Source organism: Venturia canescens, chromosome 9, assembly GCF_019457755.1.
Source record: "Venturia canescens isolate UGA chromosome 9, ASM1945775v1, whole genome shotgun sequence".
In the NCBI taxonomy this organism is placed as follows: domain Eukaryota; kingdom Metazoa; phylum Arthropoda; class Insecta; order Hymenoptera; family Ichneumonidae; genus Venturia; species Venturia canescens.
The window spans coordinates 7,885,081-7,905,951 of NC_057429.1; the positions used below are offsets into that span (position 1 = coordinate 7,885,081).

General features: G+C 36.4%; 1 protein-coding gene across 7 annotated transcripts in view; it reads left to right on the forward strand.

Moving 5' to 3' along the window:
- Positions 1 to 20,871, forward strand: part of Wdr59 (WD repeat domain 59) — a 210,555-nt gene that overhangs the window by 148,415 nt on the left and 41,269 nt on the right. For 2 of the 7 annotated variants that reach the window (XR_006262124.1, XR_006262125.1), the window contains exons 17-18: positions 7,894 to 8,006; positions 9,531 to 9,560. The exons of 2 other annotated variants lie outside the window; for them this stretch is intronic. Coding sequence is in view for 2 of the 5 variants with exons in the window: in XM_043429564.1 (XP_043285499.1) it covers positions 9,531 to 9,560 (30 nt within the window). In the remaining 3 variants the exon portion in view is untranslated. The remainder of the gene's footprint in view (positions 1 to 7,893; positions 8,007 to 9,530; positions 9,561 to 20,871) is intronic. 3 more of the 7 variants (XM_043429564.1, XM_043429566.1, XR_006262126.1) reach the window with 2 other exon arrangements.

A 20,871-nucleotide genomic window follows, 5' to 3' on the forward strand; every position in this document is an offset into this window, starting at 1 on the left:
GCCGTCGTCCTAGACATCGAAAACTATCGAGCCATCGACCTAAGCGTGATAGAAGATGCTCACGGACGTATCGCATTCGATGTATGCGTAAATCAGGCGCTGGTGCCCGGATCGCCAATAAACGATCCACCAATTGGTCAAAAATTTTTCTTGAATTGGATTTTACATGGTCAATTGACAGAACATTATGGATCAATTGAAAGATTTTCTACAACTGGCAATATCTCTTCCATCAATTGGAAATTGGTTGGTCAATTGGCAATATCCCCTCCATCAATTAGAAATTTTTCGTCAATTGGTAATATCTCCTCCGTCAATTGGAAATTGGTTGGTCAATTGACAATATCTTCTCCATCAATTGGAAATTTTTCGTCAATTGGTAATATCTCCTCCATCAATTAAAAAATGAACCGTCATTTGGCAATAAAGTTTCTATCAATTTCCAATTATTTGTTCAATTGATAATGTAATTTGAAATAATTACTGATTTTTAATCAGTGGACAATAATTATCAAAATTAGTGGCAAAAAAATTATTGATGCCGATCTCTGACAAACGGGCGTAAGCTCAGCATGTTTACATGTGGACTTACGTCCTTTGCGGGACTGGTATACATTTCTGGGCTCTCTTGTCACGCACTTCGCTGAACGCGGCTACCCCCTCTCCTTGTGCTTCGCCGAGCGAGAGAGACAGAGAATGTGCACAAAGCGGAAGCAATACCAGCTCCTGGTTTACGCATAACTTATGTATATATGTATGTAATATATTTTTTATTTATTAATATTAATTAATAATAAAATATTATAATAAATATTTTATTATAATTATTATATAATATAATATAATAAAATAAAAAAATATAATAAAACTTAAATTAAATAATAAATAATAAAAATAAAAAAATGTAAAATCTTGGTCGACGCCGCCGGATTTTTCGAGGATGTCTAGGGCAATAGCTCATGGGTTTTGTAGGACTAGGTTTAGGTACATTCTATCGTGATTTTCGATGTCTAGGTATATTCCTCCATGGTTTTCGTGGCCTACGTAACGTATATTCCTACATGGTTTTCAATATTTAGGCATGTTCCTTCATGGTTTTCGTGGTCCATGTATATTCCTCCATGGTTTTCGATGTATGGATTGTGGCCGTATTTTTTTTTTATATCACCCAGATTCTGTCACAAAACTTTCCATCTCTTTTCCGCCGATTTCTTATTTCGGGATAAATCCCGTGGGCGCCAGTCGCTGAGCGATTCGACGAAAAAGAGAAAGAGAAACTGTTGACCGGCTTGGCTGGCAGCGGAATGGGGGTGGGCGAAAGGAAGAATAATTGGTAATCTCAACTCACAAAATTGGTCAAAATAGTTTAAAAATAATTGGTTGAACACCTCGTTTATTCATCTATTTAATTCACAAATCTTTTATATCGCTGGTGAGAATCTTAACGGGACTATCACGCAATTCGGGGGAAAACGTCGCGAACCACATTCATACACGATCGGGATCCTACACACTTTATAATTTAATGTCGAGCTCGTTTCGTCCTGTCACAGAACTACTTGTGGTCAGGGAATTCTTAGGTGGAAAATTACGATGTATTAATGATTTACGGGATCAAAAGAAATCACCGAGCCCCCGCTAATCGGTTACTCGGCCGAGCTATTCTCCCGTCGCACGCGTAAGCAAATCCGATCCACTCACTCTGTCTCACTCTAATATTCACGACTTTTTCCCCACGAATCCTCGCACAACTATCATAACACGGAGATTTTCGCGCACGACCACGCAAGTTACAATTTTAATCTTTAATCACTTCAGTCTCAAAAAAAAGAAAAAGTCCCACCTCGCAAGGCGAAAGCGCGGTTACGAGTGGAAAATTTATACAATTCCGAGCTTGGATATAAATCGCGAGGCGAAGCCGTCGCCGTGACCGTATTTCTCGAATAATTATTGGCTCTTTTGACAGAATAATTTAGTCAGTTAAATTTTCTCAATACGTCGACTATAAAACTCGACACGTTAACAATAACAACGGGAAAATTCGCGAGAGTTCAAAGACAGCAAGTCGTTGAAAGAAAGGGTGAACTCACAGATCACACCAGAGCTCTCGATATTCCGTCCGGCCCGCTCGATACTTCACGAAAATCTAGCTAGATCGATCGACGCAGTACATCTTTGGCCCTACCTCCCCTCCAGTCTCCCGTACGTTAGGTGACAGGTGCGTCACTCTAATATTCAATAATGGGCGTTAGACGGGGCCCCACAATTCTGCGGGAACCATTAATTAATTCTCCAGATGTTTCGATAATACCCCTGGCCCTTATAAAACGATGATTATTTTATTTGATGACGGAGAAGAGATTTTCTCGATGGTTTTCGACCCTTTTCGCCAGGCGTGATCGGGACGATATAAACTTTATAAACGGGTTCGACGCCCCGTTTGACGGGACTCCTCTGAAGCCTCGGTGTACAGCGTCGCTAGTCTCCAATAATTTCGAATTTTGGATGTTCTCGAACCTTCGAAAGCATTCCACAACGGTTTAACGTGAGTTGGTGTGCGTGTGTTGTGTATGTGACTGTGTTTCGACGTACACAGACGTTGTAAGTGTTGTTTTCTTCTTATATTCGAATTTTCCCTTTTGATTTTCGGGACGGCTCGCATGAAAATAAATTTTAAAAAATAGATTACATAGCTTAATTTCTCTTAACAATTTCTTTATTTTTGCCCTATAAAAGATTTGCGTGGTCGTGTATGGTTGAAGTGGAGAGCGAGCGGGACGGGTATACTTTTCCTCGAGCATTACGCTCGGAAATCTTGATTTGTGACAATTCGAAAAATAAAAATTGTCACAGGATATATTCCTCCATGGTTTTCGACGTCTGGATATGTTTCTCCATGGTTTTCGTGGTCTAGATAGATTCCTCCATGGTTTTCGATGTCTACGTGGACAGCTCCATACTTTTCGTTTTCTAGGTATACTTCTCCTTGGGTTTCGTCGTTTAGATATGTTTCTACACAGTTTTCGATGTTCAGGTGTATTATTTCATGATTTTTGATGTCTAGGTATGTTCCTCCATGATTTTCGTGTTTTTTCATGGTTTTCGTGGGCAAGATCGACGGCTCCATGGCTATCGATGTCTAGATATGTTTCTCCATGGTTTTCGTGGTCTCGGTTGATGGCTCCACAGTTTTCGATGTCTAGTTCTGTGTTTACATAGTTTTTGTTCTCTAGGTATATTTCTCCATCATTTTCGTGATCTAGGTTGGTGACTCCATAATTTTCGATGTCCAGGTATGTTTTTACATAGTTTTCAATGTCTAGGTATGTTCCTTCATGGTTTTCGTGGTCTAGGTATATTCCCCCATGGTTTTTCATGCTAGGTCAACAATTCCATAGTTTTCGATGTCTGGATATGTTTCTCCATGGTTTTCATGGAGAAACATATCCAGACGATGGCTCCATTGTTTTCGATGGCTAGGTATATTTCTCCATCGCTTTCGACGTCTTGGTGTGTTTTTTCATGCTTTTCTAGGTCTAGATCAACGGCTCCGCAGTTTTCAATATCCAGGTATGTTTTCCCGTTGTTTTCGTGGACTAGATCGACGAATTCATAGTTTTCACTATCCCGGTCGATAGCTCCGTAGTTTCCGGTATTGAGGTGAATTTGTCTATGGTTTCCGATATGAAGGTCAACGGCTCCATAGTTTCCGATGGTGCGAGTGAGTTTTTCTAAAGTTTTAGATGTCTAGGTTGACGACAGCATGGTTTTCGATGTCTAGATTGACGACTGCATGGTTTTCGACATCTAGGTCAACGGCTCTATAGTTCTCGATTTCTAGGTTAGCGACTATAGGGTTTTCGACGTTTCGGTGGATGCCTTCATATTTTTCAATATATATTCGACAATTTTATATTTCTCGATATTTAGGTAGACGGTGCAATGGTTTGTGATATATTTCCTCATAGTTATCGATATCGAGATCGGCGATTTAATAGTCTACATTGACAAGGCAGGTTCTGACGTTACAGAAGACCATGAAAAAATATCACTTGACACCAATAACCATAAAGCTGTCGTCGTAGATATTAAATACCATGGAAACGTCTCCTTGGATATTGCAAACCATTGGCAGTATCCATGGCAACATCGAATCCATTGAAAGAGTAGAAGAAGAAGATAATTTAAAAATCAATTTTCCAAGTAAACAAATGGAGCTTTTCAAAAAAAGGAATAGAAAATTAAAATATCATTCCATTGCATAGGAATTTCCCACTCTTTCATTGGAAAATTTGATTTGCTGAATGGATAATCAAAATCGTCGCCATTATTGCTTGTAAATGGTTGCAACTCACATGAACATAACCGCACAGTTTTCGTTCGTCTACATAGAAAAATTGGCTGTACAGTAGTGTTGATCGCTTTTGTCACATAGACAAAAGCATTCAACTTGAAACAAAACCTTTTATAAATTTTCGTTAAAGACGAGGAATGTATTTCTTTTCCTAAGTAAATATTGTCACGCCTCTAAAAAATAAGTGAAATCAGAATAAGTGAAAAAGAATAATTGAAAAAGTAAAAAAGAAACGCCAAGTATTAAAAGGTCGCGACCGTAGTTTCCAATAATTTTCTATACTTACATTATCAATAAAAAAGTTTGAAAATATAAAAAAAATGAGATCGTTTTCTGAAGTTGCTAAATACAGTGAATGAATTACGGTTGCTATGTAGTTGTCACGCTTCTCAAAAAGAAGTGAAATCAGTAAATATTAAAACTTCAAAAAGTAAAAAAGGCACGCCAAGTATTAAAAGGTCGTAACCGTAGTTTTAAATGATTTTCTATATTTGCATTGTCAATAAATAAATTTGAAAAAAATTTATAACTATGAAATAATATGAGATCTATTATACCATATACAGTAAATGAATTACGTTTCCTGTAGAACTTCAGAATTTTGGAAATAAAAAAAATGAGATCATTTTCTAACGCAGCCAAGTACAGTGAATGAATTAAGGTTGTTGTGGAATTCATTCATGTACACTTTTAGCCCTAATCACTTACTTCTTCAGGAAAATTTTCTAGCAAGCGTCACAGAGCAAGAAAAGTTTCTAGAATGATTCTGCAATTATTAAGAGATTATCATCTGCTTTTATGCTAGCTCATGTTATAAACTTAAAACATTTTACACAATATGATACAAGAACCTTTTATAAAGAAAAGCACAAATACGCATACAAGTGCATGCATTGTATCTATACGATGTACTGCACAAATTCATTGTCAACATTACACACAAACTTGGCGTGCATTGTTTTCAAATGGAATATATTTGATATAGAAATCCATATATTTGAAGCAAACTTGAAGATCCACTAATGTAATTGTTTTTTAATTTGCCATCCCTTTTCCATCCAACTATTTTATTGAGTAGTTCGACGTGAGATCCCGCGCGGTGTACATAAGGAAAAATATCTATTCTCGACTAGTTCGACTGATAAATTCATTACTCCAAATGTTTCCTATTCAACGTGTTTTCTTTTCTCAAATCAATTTTTACACAGCTTACTCCTTTGTTCATCCATATACTATACTGGATATTGTATATCCATACTTGTGTAATTCATCCAATCATCTGCTCATTTGGTGAAAGAATGAGTGTACAGATGAATGAGTGAAAGTGACACGTGGATAAATTGGAATGCGTATGCGCATGAAAGAATGGCCGTATCTATCCGTACAAAATTAAGGCACATAAAGGGATTAATTCATTTCATTTCTTTATCCGTTCGTTTGATTGTTCAATTTTATCCATGAATTTCACTCATCTATATTGTTTACCAAATCACTATCTTATTTTATTGGGGGATCGGTTTTTTCACAATCGTTCATACAATAATAATTAATTATTGTTTTCATGGTTAATTTGAACAATTGTCTCTTCCCGAGCTTCCATTTGAAAACCATGCACGCCAAGTTTGTGTGTAATGATGACAATGAATTTGCGCAGTACATCGTATAGATACAATGCATGCACTTGTATGCGATTTTACGCTTTTCTTTATAAAAGGTTCTTGTATCGTATTGTGTAAAATGTTTTAAGTTTATTACCTCAGCTAGCATAAAAGCAGATGATAATCTCTTAATAATTGCAGAATCATTTTAAAAACCATTGTTGCTCTGTGACGCTAGCTGGAAAATTTTCCTGAAGAAGTGAGTGATTAGAGCTAAAAGTGTACACGAATGAATTCCACAGGAACTTTAATTCATTCACTGTACTTGGCTACGTTAGAAAATGATCTCATTTTTTTTATTTCCAAAATTCTGAAGTTCTACAGGAAACGTAATTCATACACTGTATATCGTATAATAGATCTCATATTTTTTCATAGTTAAAATTTTTTTCAAGTTTAGAGTTTACGCATGTACAGTTATACATCTCGTGCATAAGAACTTCGATTTATCGCTCAATTAAGCGATAACCATGTGGTGAAAAAATTTGAAAAGAATTGTATTGGTATACTTGATGCCAAAGAATGTTATCACCAAATTTTATCAAATTCAGATTATCTTGATTTCGTGATCCAATCTCCTTAATAGATAAAAATTGATTTTTTTTGTGTTTAAGAAAAACAGAAAGCATAATTTTAAACAATCTGAACTTTGAGGCTCGATATCTTTGAAACGGCTCTACTTACATAAAATGTCAATCAGACCTTTTTTGTAGAGCATTCGATTTTCTATAAGGACTGATTTTGTTTTATTTGTGAAGTAGCGCGTTCTCAAGTCACAGAATTCCAAAGGTGGAAAAAAAATTTTCCCATGTTATTCAAATGGGAAATAGAAAATTACAAAGCGCTACCTCTAAATATTAATATTATAAGCTTAAATTTTCAGAGGGTCTTTTTTATAGATACTCTGACGATTTTTCAATGTTCCTTAAAAAAAAAACATTCGATTTTTTGTGACACTCTATTGAGCATATATCGAAAATTGATAATCATCGATCAGATGGTGTTGGCTTTGATTGCTGTACACGCTCTTCCAATCCGCTTCTTCATATCCACTCTTGTGATCGGTCCATTTTCGTAGACCGTGTTTTTGAGGTTACTTCCCAGGGAATAGTCTAGTTGACTGAGATCAGGTGATCTTGGCGGCCATGCAATAGGTCCTCCTCTTCTGTTCTGATACAACGATTTGCGTATTGGAAATCTTTGAAGTTTCGCACTCTTCCGTAATAGTGGACAGGAGCGCCATCTTGCTGAAGCCGCAGCTGCTGTCGGATGTTCAACGGAACAGACGTTTCTCTATTCCATTGAGGGTTCTCTAGTGACCAATAATGAAAGTTGTGTCTGTTTAGACATCCAGTATTGTGAAAGGTTGCCTCGTCGTTAAAGCAAACCATAAAGCAGAAATGTTCATCATCATCTAATTGTTGGAGTCCCCAGCGACAAAATTCGAGTTTTCGAGCGTAGTCTTGAGCATCAAATTCATGTAGGAGATGGATATGATAAGGATGGTTACGAACAGAGTGTAACATTCGCTAAACCGTAGATCGCGGTATTCCGAGTTGTCGTTGTATTGCGTGCGTACTGATATGTGAATCCATGTGAAGCATTCCTAAAACAGCAACAAGTCGTGGCTCATTTCGGTTCACGTTCCGATTTCTCAGTCTCTGACGAAGGATTAGGATCGTAATTAGCTATTGGTTGAATCTTACCACTGACTTTTACAAGATCAGCTTAACACCAGCTTAAAACAATATTCACGCGAATGCAAAAAGCGTTATCGCACATGTATCGATAGGAATAACAGTGAAAGTATTTTGTGAATACTTTCACAAAGCTTTGCAAGTAAATCAAACCAGGATGATAATCCGTGATTATTAATTTCAGACATAGACTCAACCTGTGCATCCAGAGTAATGGAGGCCATTTTGAACAAGAAATGCGCTAGATCAAGCAGTAACAGGCGTTAAAAAACAAACGGCCCTTCTCAGGACCAAGTGGTATGTAAAATCCGATCAGCAGCCTCGACGTAATGCACACTGGGTAAAGTCAATGCTGACGGTGAAGAGTAATTGCTTAGACAGTAATCAACAAGGAGACAAGTACATTTATGTTTTATATCACCTGGACAATAGTCTCAGTGAAATCCTATGTGACACTCATGTAGTTCAAAACACGAATGCACGATGATTTATAAGAAGTTGTTCGATCTATTCTCTCGAAACTTGCTTCAAATGAGAAATTCATTATTAAAAGTTATAAAAAAACCATTTCAAACGTAGTGAATAAAAAAATTGAATCTGCTAATCTTGGTAATGTATGAAAAACGTTTGGTGTAAAGGAACAAAACGTTGTCAAATAAATGCAAAAGTGACGAGTATATCGGATGACGAATGAAAAAAATTCAAAACATAATTGTATGTAAAAAAAATTACGAAACCAACTGTAAAAAATTTCAAAAAAACAATTAAGAAAAGCTTTCACAAATCATGAAAAAACATGATATTTAAAAAAATTCAATTCTGTTATTATATTATAAAGGAAAAAAAAATCAAATAGAACGTGAGAAATTCATTCCTACGGGAAGCATCCGGAACTTGAGAAAGTTCTAGTGAATCAAAAAAATTACCATCTGAATTATGTGCAGCACTAAAATTTATGACATCAATCGAAGGACAATTATTTTATTAGTATATAATAGACAATTTTTCACAATATAAAATTGTTCTAAGAAGCGTTCAAATCCAAAAAAAAAAACGCTGCCACGACTCTAGATTTTCGAATTAGAAGTTTCGAAATAAGATTCACCTCTTAAACACCCTTCCTCATAGAAAGCCTGGAGTGCATTTTTGATGATTCATCAATGGAAATATTTTAGTGTTGATTTCATTCGGATACATCAAGCGCTTCTATGTGAAACTGTGAAACCACCCCGTGAAGTGCCCATCTTCGTCGGCTGTTTTCACCCCTTTGAACCGTTTATGGGCCGATAAAAGAAAATACGTGTCCATATTATAATTGTCGTTTGAAGTGTTTCTCGGTAAAATCTGTATTAATGTGGGTGTAGTTAGGTTTTCGTAATTTCATGAAGTTTTTAACACTCATCAGTTTCCCACTCATCAGTTTGTTTTTGGTTTAATTCTTTCTTTTTTTCAATCTTATTGGTTGTTTAGATAGTTGGAAAGTATAAGTGAATAAATGAGAACTTATTGAAGCTATTGGTTTTTAGGCTCCTTATGTTTTCTATTATCGTATTGTATTAAGATTGTGCAAGTTTTTATCAACTACCGCTGTTTAAAAGGTCGAATGCATTCTTTAAATTTTTGATGGCAACAAAAAGATCTGATAAAGTTTAATCTCATAAAATTCGAGTATATCGGTTCAACATTTTATTTTTAATTGTTTCCGACTAAAATACAGAACGGATTTCATGATTTTCGGGTTGTTAACAACACTTTTTTAAAAATAATCACCGGGTTACTTACATCGTAATTCATATGAATTTATCGTTATGTTTGTTGTAGAGGCTTTTCACTGGGAAACGGTGGTCCAAGGTAAGGCTTTTGTAATCTACATGGAAAATTTATTAACAAAAGGCAGAACAATCACCTTTTCGTGGAAATTATGCAGCTTGTCTATTTTTCTGAAAATCAATGCAAACTTCTATTTCCTAGCATGAACTGCTTTGATTAGTCACCATGACTGATATTTCATTGGGGACGATTAATATTTCTCATATAAACCATAATTTATAGGGTTTTAAAGTTTTTAGAAATACATAATGGAATGTGATACTTGAGATACACGCGTGCGTGCGCGCACTCCACAACGAATATTGCAAGTTCTTCTCTATACCAAATACACAGTCATATGCATAAGTGTGTGTATGTGTATACATGCGCGTGTGTATCCATCTGTTCCAAAATATCTCATTTCAACCTACGTTTTTGAAAAGAACGAAACCCCATTTTTTCATGGTTTTCGTGGAAAATGTTAACCTTTTCCGACAAAATATCGCTCGCAATAATCCAATCAACTGTATCGTGGAAAAAAAATTGCCATTGTTTTTTGCAATAGTAACCGATCTGCATAGGTGCTCACTTGTGTTTTTCTTGCATGCTACAAGGTTGATGCGTTTTACTTATTTCCAAGCCGGAGTGTCCGGCTACTTGCCGGATTACTTGGACGGAGAAACTCCGTCCAAGTAATCCTACTCATGCCATTTTCAGCCAAAAAGTTATACATTCAAGATTTTTCCATCCACGAACTCTTATAAAATCTCAAAAATTGAAGCATCTTCGATATGTAAACACTGATCTTTGATAATAATAATAATCCTGATAACGTCTGAAAAAATTGTTTTAACAACAATTGAACAAACATTGGAAGTCGGAATGTCGAGCCTGTCCTCTGTTTTCAACAAAGTATTGATGGGGCTATGAAAACAATCTTGCAAAATAATGATGACAGATCCATACACCGCTGCTATAAATACACCAGCAGACAAAAAAATTGTGTGTACTTTAAACCGGACCCATCCATCTCTATGTATTTTGATGGGTTCAGCCCGAACCCGCGGTTAAATTGGCAAATATCCTTATTGTAAGTAAATTCCAAAAAACCACAAAAATAACAAAAAAATGTGAAAAAAATACATCGTTCTACGACCATTCTAAGGGGAATTATCAAATTTGTTAACTAAGTCGCTCGAGCGGCGCTGCGGAGCGCGAGGGGGTACCCCCACTGCCGCGCCCGGGCGAGCGGCCGTCACCGCGCTCTCGGCCGCGCGCCGTCGAGTAGATTACACGGATAACCGTGATGACAAAATCCCTGTTGGAGGTCAGTATTTTATCGAATCTCATAGCCGGAACCCTACGGAAGGCTATCGAATTTGATTTTTGCAAAAATCTCAATATCAACAACAGATATTTGCAAAAATATAAAAATATTCATATCTCGGTCTGTAATAGAGATATTGCGACTTTTTTTTTTAAATTGTTCGTTTTCCAAAAACGCATCGAATGGTCCAAGATTTTCCCGAATTTCTTTGTAACTTTGTCCAGAATTGCTATTTGTTTATAAGCAAAATTTTTAAAACGTCAAAAAACACTATTTATTATCAACAAAAACGATTTATTTTTTCCAAAAAGTTTGTGCACGGTGACACGAAGCTCCTCGATTTTTTTCTACACTGTAGGCCTTCATCGCCAAATTCTATGAGATGTCAAAGTTTTTTCGAAGATCGCAAATTGTTGCTAAACTATATCTCACAGGTTAATAAATCTGGCACCATTTTCTTGGGCATTGAATTCCCTACATCTTGTATGAATTTCAAACCGATTACTCTACAAACAAACGATTGTAGCAGCAAAAACAAAGTTGTGATTTTTTGTCTTTATTGGCAATTAACTGCTTAATTAACAATGATAGCGCATTTTTGTATAAGACCTTTTTTATAGAGGACGTTATGCCGAACAACTTTCATGTGTTAAGTTTTTCGATCAGATGCGTTCCCTGAGCACCAACTCAAAAAAATCGATTTTTTTTTTTTAATAATTTTTTATTGCGAAAGTGCAAGTCGGATTTGTTCGAAAACTCAGGGCTATATTCCTGTAGGTCCAAACAACCTATAAAAAAATTGGCTAACCTTTAGGTCTCTTGAATAGAACTTATGCTAAGGTGACTGGACTAATGCGCGTGTGTGCTACAATGGTGAAAACCGTTGGGTTTCCGCTTAGCGAAGCGATGAAAATAAATAAACAATTTATATTATTGAAAACTCGCTACAAGTTCAACTTCAACCTTGAATAACTTTGAAAGGAGTGAATTTATTGAAAAATCATAAGAGATCTTTTTTGTAGAGCATCCGATTTTCTACAAAAAATGATTTATTTCATTGCTCAATATTGACCTGTTCAGGGAAAAAAAAATTACATGTAAAAGGTGGTAAAATCCCATGTTATTTAAACGGGAAATGTATCGTCTTTACGGCACGGTTTACCATGAGTATTAAGGGTTTATTTTGGGTGATATTTTTTTTTAGGTCATAAACTAAAATTCTAGGAGGCGTCGCAAAAAAAAACCAACTTGGTAAATAACGGACACCCTAATGAATATAAGAATAATTTTATGGATCTAAATCGAGTATGTTTTCTATATATTTACACTCCCGTTCAAAAGTTTGGGTTCAAGCGTCAAAATTTCTACCCACACTAAAAGTTCGATAACTCAGTCAAAAATCGACGGATTTAAATTGAACAAATGTCATTCTAAAGAGTATAAATTGAGCTTTATTTTTCTGCCTCTTCAATTTGCTTACAATTATTTTTTCAGCTGGCACGCGCTTTAGAACAGCGCCGTTTTTCGATAAAGTTTTGGCTTCCGTAAACGGGCTGCCAATGTAGTAGACATTTTTTTCTCTACTTTTTTTCCATGACAGCTTTAAAAGGAATGGAAAAAGCTTCATTTTTTTTTAATATCGTATGATTTTTTTTGCACGGTTATCTTAATTTTAGCTAAAAAAGAGGAGTTTCAGAAATTGTAGCGTATTTCGAAAACTGTGGGGGTTCCAAGGAGATGTCAAGAGAATGAAAAGTTGTGTCGGTTTATAATAAACTTGTTCTGATTGTTTTAGATTTATTTTCTAAAATTTTGTTTGCGATCTTTTTGGTTAGGTCTCGACTGACAGTAACTCGACAATTATGGGGTTTGGGATAAAATTTCAAGAGGGAAAATAGTTTTAATTAGTTTTTTTAAAACAAGAGAGGTGTTTTTGATAGATTTCATCGCGATCCCCGCATTATTCTGATAGAAAACATTATTCGTGTGATCTCGTACCTTATTGTATACCTGTTTTACATCGAAAAAGCCACCTTTGGCTTTAAGGACTGCTTTGAGGAGTCATGGCTTTTCGGAAAAGCTACCTTTGGCTTTTTCGATGAGGCGGAAAGTACCTCCGACAAAGGCGGCAAAGACGGGACCATCGGCCGCGGATTCGTAATGAAACAGGACAACGATCCGAATAATACTCCCCGCCTTTGTCGAGAATATTTATAGACAAAAGAAAAAAATTGAGCAATCGTTAATATGGCTTCGCCACCACAATTTTATAACTTGGATCCGTTAGATCACGCTGTTCTGGGAAGAGCTTGATCAGTAAGTTCGATCGATCTGCTCTTCTTCTGCCAGCGATATATGGCAAAACCTTCAAGATACTTGGGCGAGTTTGGATCAAACCATAATCAACAATTGAGCGACTACCACGACTCCTCAATGCAGTCCTCAAAGCCAAAGATAGCTTTTTCGATCCCTTGCTGATCGCGATACCGTATCATTTGATACATTTTCAACCGATATATTTCGGTATCGATACCGATTTGACAGAAAACAGTATTGATACCGTAATAAAACGATATAAATCCCAATTTGATTCTATTTGGTGTCAATACCGAAACTTCACGGTATAACTGCCGACTTAAACCCACGCAGCATCGGTATCGATACTGAATCTTTTCGGTATGACAACCGATTCGGAACCCATGCAGATTCCGTATCAATACCAAACAGGATCAATATAAATCCTGATTCGGAACCCACGCAAAAACCAGCGTTGTTGCATGTAAAAGTCGAAACAAACCATATCATCTGAGGGAGACACGAACCCGGGACCCTCGGAGTTCGAGTCTGATGCGCGATCCACTCCGCCACCAAACATCTTATTTCCAAGGAATAATGCAACTCATATATAAACCGTGACTCAGAATTTATATATGAGTCTCGTTGTTTCTTGAATACAAGTTGTCTGGTAGGGTAGTGGATCGCGCACTAGACTCAAACTCTGATGGTCCCGTGTTCGAGTCTTCCTCGAATGATTTGGTTTTCTCGGATTTTACATGCAGCAGCGCTGATTTTTGCGTATCGATTCTGTTTTGTGTCTATACCAAAGCTACGTGGGTTCCGAATCGGTAGTCATACCGAAAAGTTTCAGTATTGATACCCGAAGCGGCGTGGGTCCGAATCGGTAGTCATACCGAAAATTTTTGGTTTAGATACCGAAGTGGCGTGGGTTCCGAATCCGTAGTCCTACTGAAAAATTTCAGTATCGATACCGAAGCTGCCTGGATTCTGAATTGGTAGTCATACCGAATCTGTTCGGTATCGATACCGAAGCTGCATGGCTTCCGAATCAGTAGTCATACCGAAAAGTTTTGTGTTTTTGATGCCTGAACCCAAACTTTTGAACGGGAGTGTATTGTAATAAGATTTTTCCCAAGAAGGTACGATCTAGTCCCTTCTCGGCTCAGTCGCTTCTTTTCGTACAACTTTCCGGGTACGGAATTAGACTGGGCGCCAGGTACAAAATACCGCCGAATCAATCGACTTGATTTTCGTCTATTCTCGGGATGGTAACACAGCGAAAATAAGATAGTTTGAAATGTACGAGAGAAACGGCTGACCGAGGACGGTCCGACTACTCAGCTCATCTGAGATAGTAAAGGTAGAGGGGGGATCCTTGGGGCCAAGTAACAGTTACGAAACACAAAAAGAAACAGCCAACAACAAAATCTAGAGTTCAGAAAGATATTCGCCTATTATTAACAAATTATTCACACGTTCGTCAAATAAACAATAGTACAGGGAAAGATAAATAATTGCGAGATTGGATTATATATAAAATAAGAGTTGGAAAGGAAATTGAATTTACGACTCGCTGGAATCGCATGGCCAATACGTATCGGATGATAACGCGGTTTCCGCATGCGGCTTACTCGAATTCGTCAGGTAATTAAGGTAATAGGTAATCGCATCGCAATTTCGCGGGTGTCATAGGTAATCGACGACCGATGCTCTGGCATTATAGGTAAAAGGTAATAAGCAATCTGATGAGCAGATGCCTTAGGTAACAGGTAAAAGGTAACCAACGCCAGAACAACCGGTGTCTTAGGTAAATTCAGGTAAAAGATAATTGACACCAGGTAATTTCCTACATGAGTTCTCGATCACAAGAAAACTCGAAGATACGTGACGAAAGGTAATCGAAGGTAATAGTGAAGCGAATTTCGGCCAAGCGCAAGGTAATGCCGAAATCCCGCGAATTTCCAAACGATCAGTATCAGTAATACGAAGGTAGCGGCGTTAGAAAATAAAATAAATGGTGGAAGATAACATCGAGATAATATTCGAGAAATAGCATAGGTAACGAAAGAATACGCTATAATGTAATTCGCAAGAGGCAACAGAAGATAATGTAATCGTCACGAAATAGAGAAACCGAAATAAATATGAACGCAAAAGGAAAGACTGAAAAATATGCAATACAACAGACAGAATAAATCGTCGTATAGACTACGCGCGACAATAAGTACGAGAGAGATACAGTGTAAACATCGCGCGAACGTACGCGCTCGCTAGAGCTTTAGCGCGTGCAGGAAGAGAGAGAGAAATGTAGCTGCGTAGAATATTCTAGCGCGTGCTACCCGAAATACGATATCAACATTCGACATTACAACCTCAAACTCAATTAATTAATGCGCAATAGAATTACGTCAAATAAACAATACTAAATGGACCCAAATTAATATCGAATCGATTAGTGGAGCTGAGCTGCGAAAACTACAAAAATTGGGGACACGGAAAGTATCGGCCGCAATCTCGCTCGATACTTCGACACACATGTCTCCCAAAACGCCAAATAAACCAGAACTAAATTCCGAAAACTCAAAATGCTCAACTCCATTAATCATTCGGGGAGAAAGAAAAAGGATTTACCGAGGAGCCAGCTCGTCGCACGCCAGAAGATAAAGGGACCTCGATGATCGGGAGGTGTTGGTGACTCGCCGATGAGGTGATCGGAAAAAGACTGATAGTGCGTACGAGCGGTCCTCCAGATTCGGTGTTCTCCCCACCACTAGGCCCATGCACAACAGCGCTCACGCGCTAGGCGCGAACTAGAGTATGGACTCTTTGCTCGCGCTTTCACGGGAAACTCAAAACAATGGAGCATGTACGGAGGATAATTCTCGTCCCGCTTCTTTACACAATATCGTAATAATTACCCTTCCGCTGCTCTTACCTCCCTCGTTCTCTCGAAACACACCTCTCGACAAGATGACCGTGATCCGGGTGTCTTTCCTCTTGGGGATCCGGCGGGCAGCTCTGGAAGGCCGAAGGGAAGCCTCCCTCACGACCTCGGGCGTCGTGGTAGGCCCAAAACGATAAGCCACCAGGCAAGAACAGCACCTCGCCTCCAGAAAACTCCCCCAGACCTCACCTGACGAGGCGCCGGTTCACACAGACTGTGACACCCGAATTCACGGTATTGCGGGCGGTGCAACTCTAGTTGCTACGGCAGGGAAGACACGAGTGGCGTTCAATAAATGGCCTATGCCAGCGTGCTCTTTCAACCGCCCGCAGGTCGAGAATGTTCTTCGGTACTCGAAGACGGCGTGAGAGGAATGATTCTCGCGAGTGAGATCGGCTCGGACAGTAGGAGGGCAGCGCCAAAATAATGATGGTTGCGGGGTCATATGTGGTGGTGGCCACGCCAAATCTCTCAAAAACAAACAAAATAGTCAAAAGGAAACTTCATCAAAACTCAAAATTAGCCAATCAAAATTCTCTTTCCTCCTTGCACACGGAGGTAAAAGGTAACGGTTATTAGACTTAGCAATTTGTCGCTAGGAAGGTACTATACGCGAATCTTAAAATTAAACTTATAATTACGTGACGATGAGTCTCGTTCCGACGAACACCCGACGAGTCGAGGGGGCGTCAAAATGGGCCATAAACCCGGTCCACTGGTCGACACGATTCGTACGAGTGGCGGGGCAAAAATGTCACGTCACAGTATATAGGACATTCCATGTCAATTCAACGACGTTATGACGGTAGCCCGGTTCGATTTGTTTGATTTTTTAATATGTTTTTATACATGTTTAAAGAAGTCTTCAGCTAAACTTTTAGATCGTTATCTCCACCCATTCCGGAGTCATCGACTTTTGCTTAAAAAATGTATATCTCTGACTATAATTATTAATGTCACTTAATACGGGTCATTTTTTTTTTATTTTCAACCCTCTCTTTAAATAAAAATTAAAAAATAGAAAATTAATTTTTTTAAATGCTTTTTCGGTTATTTTTAAATATTTTTAGTCAAAAAATTGGTTTTTCGTTCAATGCGACACTTTCTATTTTTTTCTAAAAAATTCACAAAATTCTGGATTAAAAAAGAAAATTTTTGAGCCTTATTGCAAGATGAGTTTGCAACCCCACTTTTTTTTCGCACTCCCCACCACTAATCCACTTCAACAGTCGGTAAAACACCTACTTTCCGTACTGCCGGTACGCTCGAAAAAGCTCGGAAACGTGGTTTGGTTATATAAAGTATCGTGTGCATCTCAGAGGCAGGCTCTTTTAACGCCTCGCACGATGTTAAAAGATCCACTTTGCCTCCTTGATACACAATGTACTATTTATTATACAAGCAAGTTGTTTTAGGTATTTTTATACACACTAGGGTGGTCGTTATTTGGGATCAAAATTTATTTTACCCTTTCCGCCCCCTAAATCGGTTCGAAATACATAAAAAATAATGCTGTAATTTTTTCAGATTTTTAAAACAATGCTTAGTCCTCGACCACGGGGGTTAAAGTTTTCCGTTTATAATATATGGAATTGTTCTGCGTTTGTGATCACGATTTTACTGTGGGCCTCAATACGTTTGGAACATTTTGAAATTTTCAGAAATTACTTTACAAGCATATTGCTACACAGAAAAAATTTTCAGAACTCCTACCCTAAAAATGTTGTACATAAAAAAAATATGAAATTTTTTTTTTTAATTGTAAAAAAAATTACTTTATAAAAAAAAATACAGAACAATTCGAAAAAAATTTCACAAATCTTGAAAAAACATTATATAAAAAAAAAACTAATCTGTATCTATTTTTTAAAGTGTTAAAACAATTAAATAACAAGTAAAACATAAAAAACCGAAACATCAACTTGAAATAATTTTGGAAACCGATGCCTCATTCTTCTTATTTTATTCGAACAGCTAAATCAATTTAAAAAAAACTTCCATCTAATTTACGTGCAGCATTAAAATTTATTATATCAATTCGAGGCCAAGTATTTTCTAATCAATTGAAAACAGTCACCATTTGAGTTACGTGCAGCATTAAAATTTATGATATCAATCGAAGGACAAGTAATTTATGAGTAACTCCAAATTTCAACATTATGGAATTATTCTTAGAAGCTTTTGAATCCAAAAAAATCACATGCAAGCTAGCCATTTCTTACTCTATGGTGGCAAAGACTTATAAGAAAATCGATTCTCTTCAGGCTTTCAGGAGCTTCTGATATTATTCACAACATTCGACGTCGATTGGATCGATACAAATTATGTTTAAATATGAATTAAAAGTACTTGTCCGGCCCATCACTATTAATACAAATAAAAATCAATTATAAAAAAATGAAATTGAATGGCAGAATCAGGCAAAAAATTTATTGAAATGCGATTTAGTATTAGTTTAATGTTCTTAATAATAGTATAGGTTAGTTATGCCGAATGAAATTCGTTCGCTGGAAGAAGTGAGACATAAAAATTGCCGTCATTGGAATACAAACTGGGGAGTTATTTTGGAAGCTTGAACATATTTAATGGGCAAAATGTTTTTTATTTATCGATGCACATAAACATCCCTTGTATATAGCAATTCGTTTCCATTCTTATTAAATTAGTGCAATTAAGGGAAAATTACTTGAAGATAAGTCTCTAAATTCCCTCTGCATGAATATTTGTGCTCCATCAGTTCTCGAAAATCCCTGATTTTTATTTGAATAAACAATTTTAATGGAAAGTGATGGGCCGGACAAGTACTTTTAACTCATATTTAAGCATAATTTGTATCGATCCAAAAACGTTGTCGAATATTGTTAATAATACCAGGGGATCCTAAAAGTCTGAGAAGGATCGATTTTTTCTTCCAAGTCTGTGCTACTATAGAATAACAAATTACTATACACTCGATGTGATTTTTTTGGATTTAAACACTTCTTAGAACAATTTCGTAACGTTAAAACTCGGAATCACTGATAAAACACTTGTTTTCTATGTGATATCATAAATTTTAGTGCTGGACGTAACTGAAATGGTAACTTTTTTGATTCATTAGAATTTTCTCAAGTTCCTGATGGGTCCCGTGGAAATGAATATTCCGAATTGCCATTGAATATTTGACCTCGAATTGATATCCTAAATTTTAATACTGCACGTAACTTAGATGGATTTTTTTCTAATTGATTTAGTTGTTAGAATAAGATAAGAAGAATGAGTCATCGGTTTCCAAAATGATTTCATGCGTGATTTTTCGATTTTTTATTCTCGCGTTTCATTTGATTTTTTTGACACTTTAAAAAATGTCTTCCAACTTTGTATTTTTTTAAATATAATGCTTTTTCATGATTTGTGATTTTTTATCGAATTGTTGTGTTGATATCATTTGCAGGTGGTTTCATAATTTTTTTTTTGAATTTTGTTTTTAATTTTTCATGATATGATTATGAAACTAGGGACTATCTATGTACTTGTCCCAACCTTTTTTTCTCCAAGGGAATTTTCGAGATTTTATATAACGCCTTTTTCTCAAAAGTTCTCAAATCTTGTTTTGTGGATTAAATCAAGCTGAACTAACTACAATCACGCTAATTTCGAAAAATAAAAATAAGAACTATATACTCTGCTATCAGAAAATTGAAAATTCGATTGAGCAATTTTTTAAAAAATGTTCACATGCGAGACAAAAGTACTCGTCACATCATCGATATATGCTTGTACCTCCTAACCAATTTGTTTTGGAAAATTCAGAAAAAAATTGTCTCATAGTAGGTAAAAATTTCAACATTTTCCATAAAGTTCTAATAGTACAATATTCTTTTTTATCTCATTTAACTTGCTATTGATTATCTCAAGAACAAAAATCAACGGAGTGTGAAATGCGAAATTGAAACATTGGTTGATCTATCGAGGATTACTCTGTTATATATGTTGAAATTAAATTTTCGTAATGTTGATCTCATTCTCTTTAAATAATAAATTGGAAGCCGTATAATGACAAATAATTATGGTCCATAATTTAAACCACGGATGTTTATTTTGTGTGTCCAATGTTAGAAATTTGATTGAAAACTCTCATTAACGTTGAAAATACGGAATGATCGGTACACTAGAAGACAATATTATCCACTAATGCTGAAGGATAGTAATATATTTGATATTTTCTCAGGGTTTGAAATCATTTTAATTACGAGGTGTGAGAATTTTTGTTTACATTTTTCGAGGTTTAATCCGAAAATGGGCGATCATCAATATACTTGGCCGAATAGTTTTTTCCCCAGAGGGAATTTTTATAGTTTGATACGAAATTTTTTTCTTGTGGTAATTCTAAACGATACAAAATGTTTTTCAATGAGGTTTTTGAAAATTTTTGAATTTTTTTGTGATGTTTAAAAAAAATGTCTTAGATGATTTCACCGGCACACAAAAAAAAAAGTTGTCTGTACTTTTGACGGGACACATATATTCCCATGTATTTTGACCCACTGAATCCGAATCTGAGGTCCGTTTGACCCCTACACCCTAGAATTTTGAGAAAACTTTAAAAAACCGAAAAAAATCAACAAAATCGGCATTTTGATGATTTAACAATTTTTTTCGACCTAAACTAAGCATGATTTTCATGTATTTCGATCCGCTAAAAATTTATCCGAAGTTTATTCAGACCCTTAGCCATTTGAAGTCTAAGTAAATTCCAAAAAACTCCTAAAAATTGCGAAAAAAGCTAAAAATTCCCAGTATTG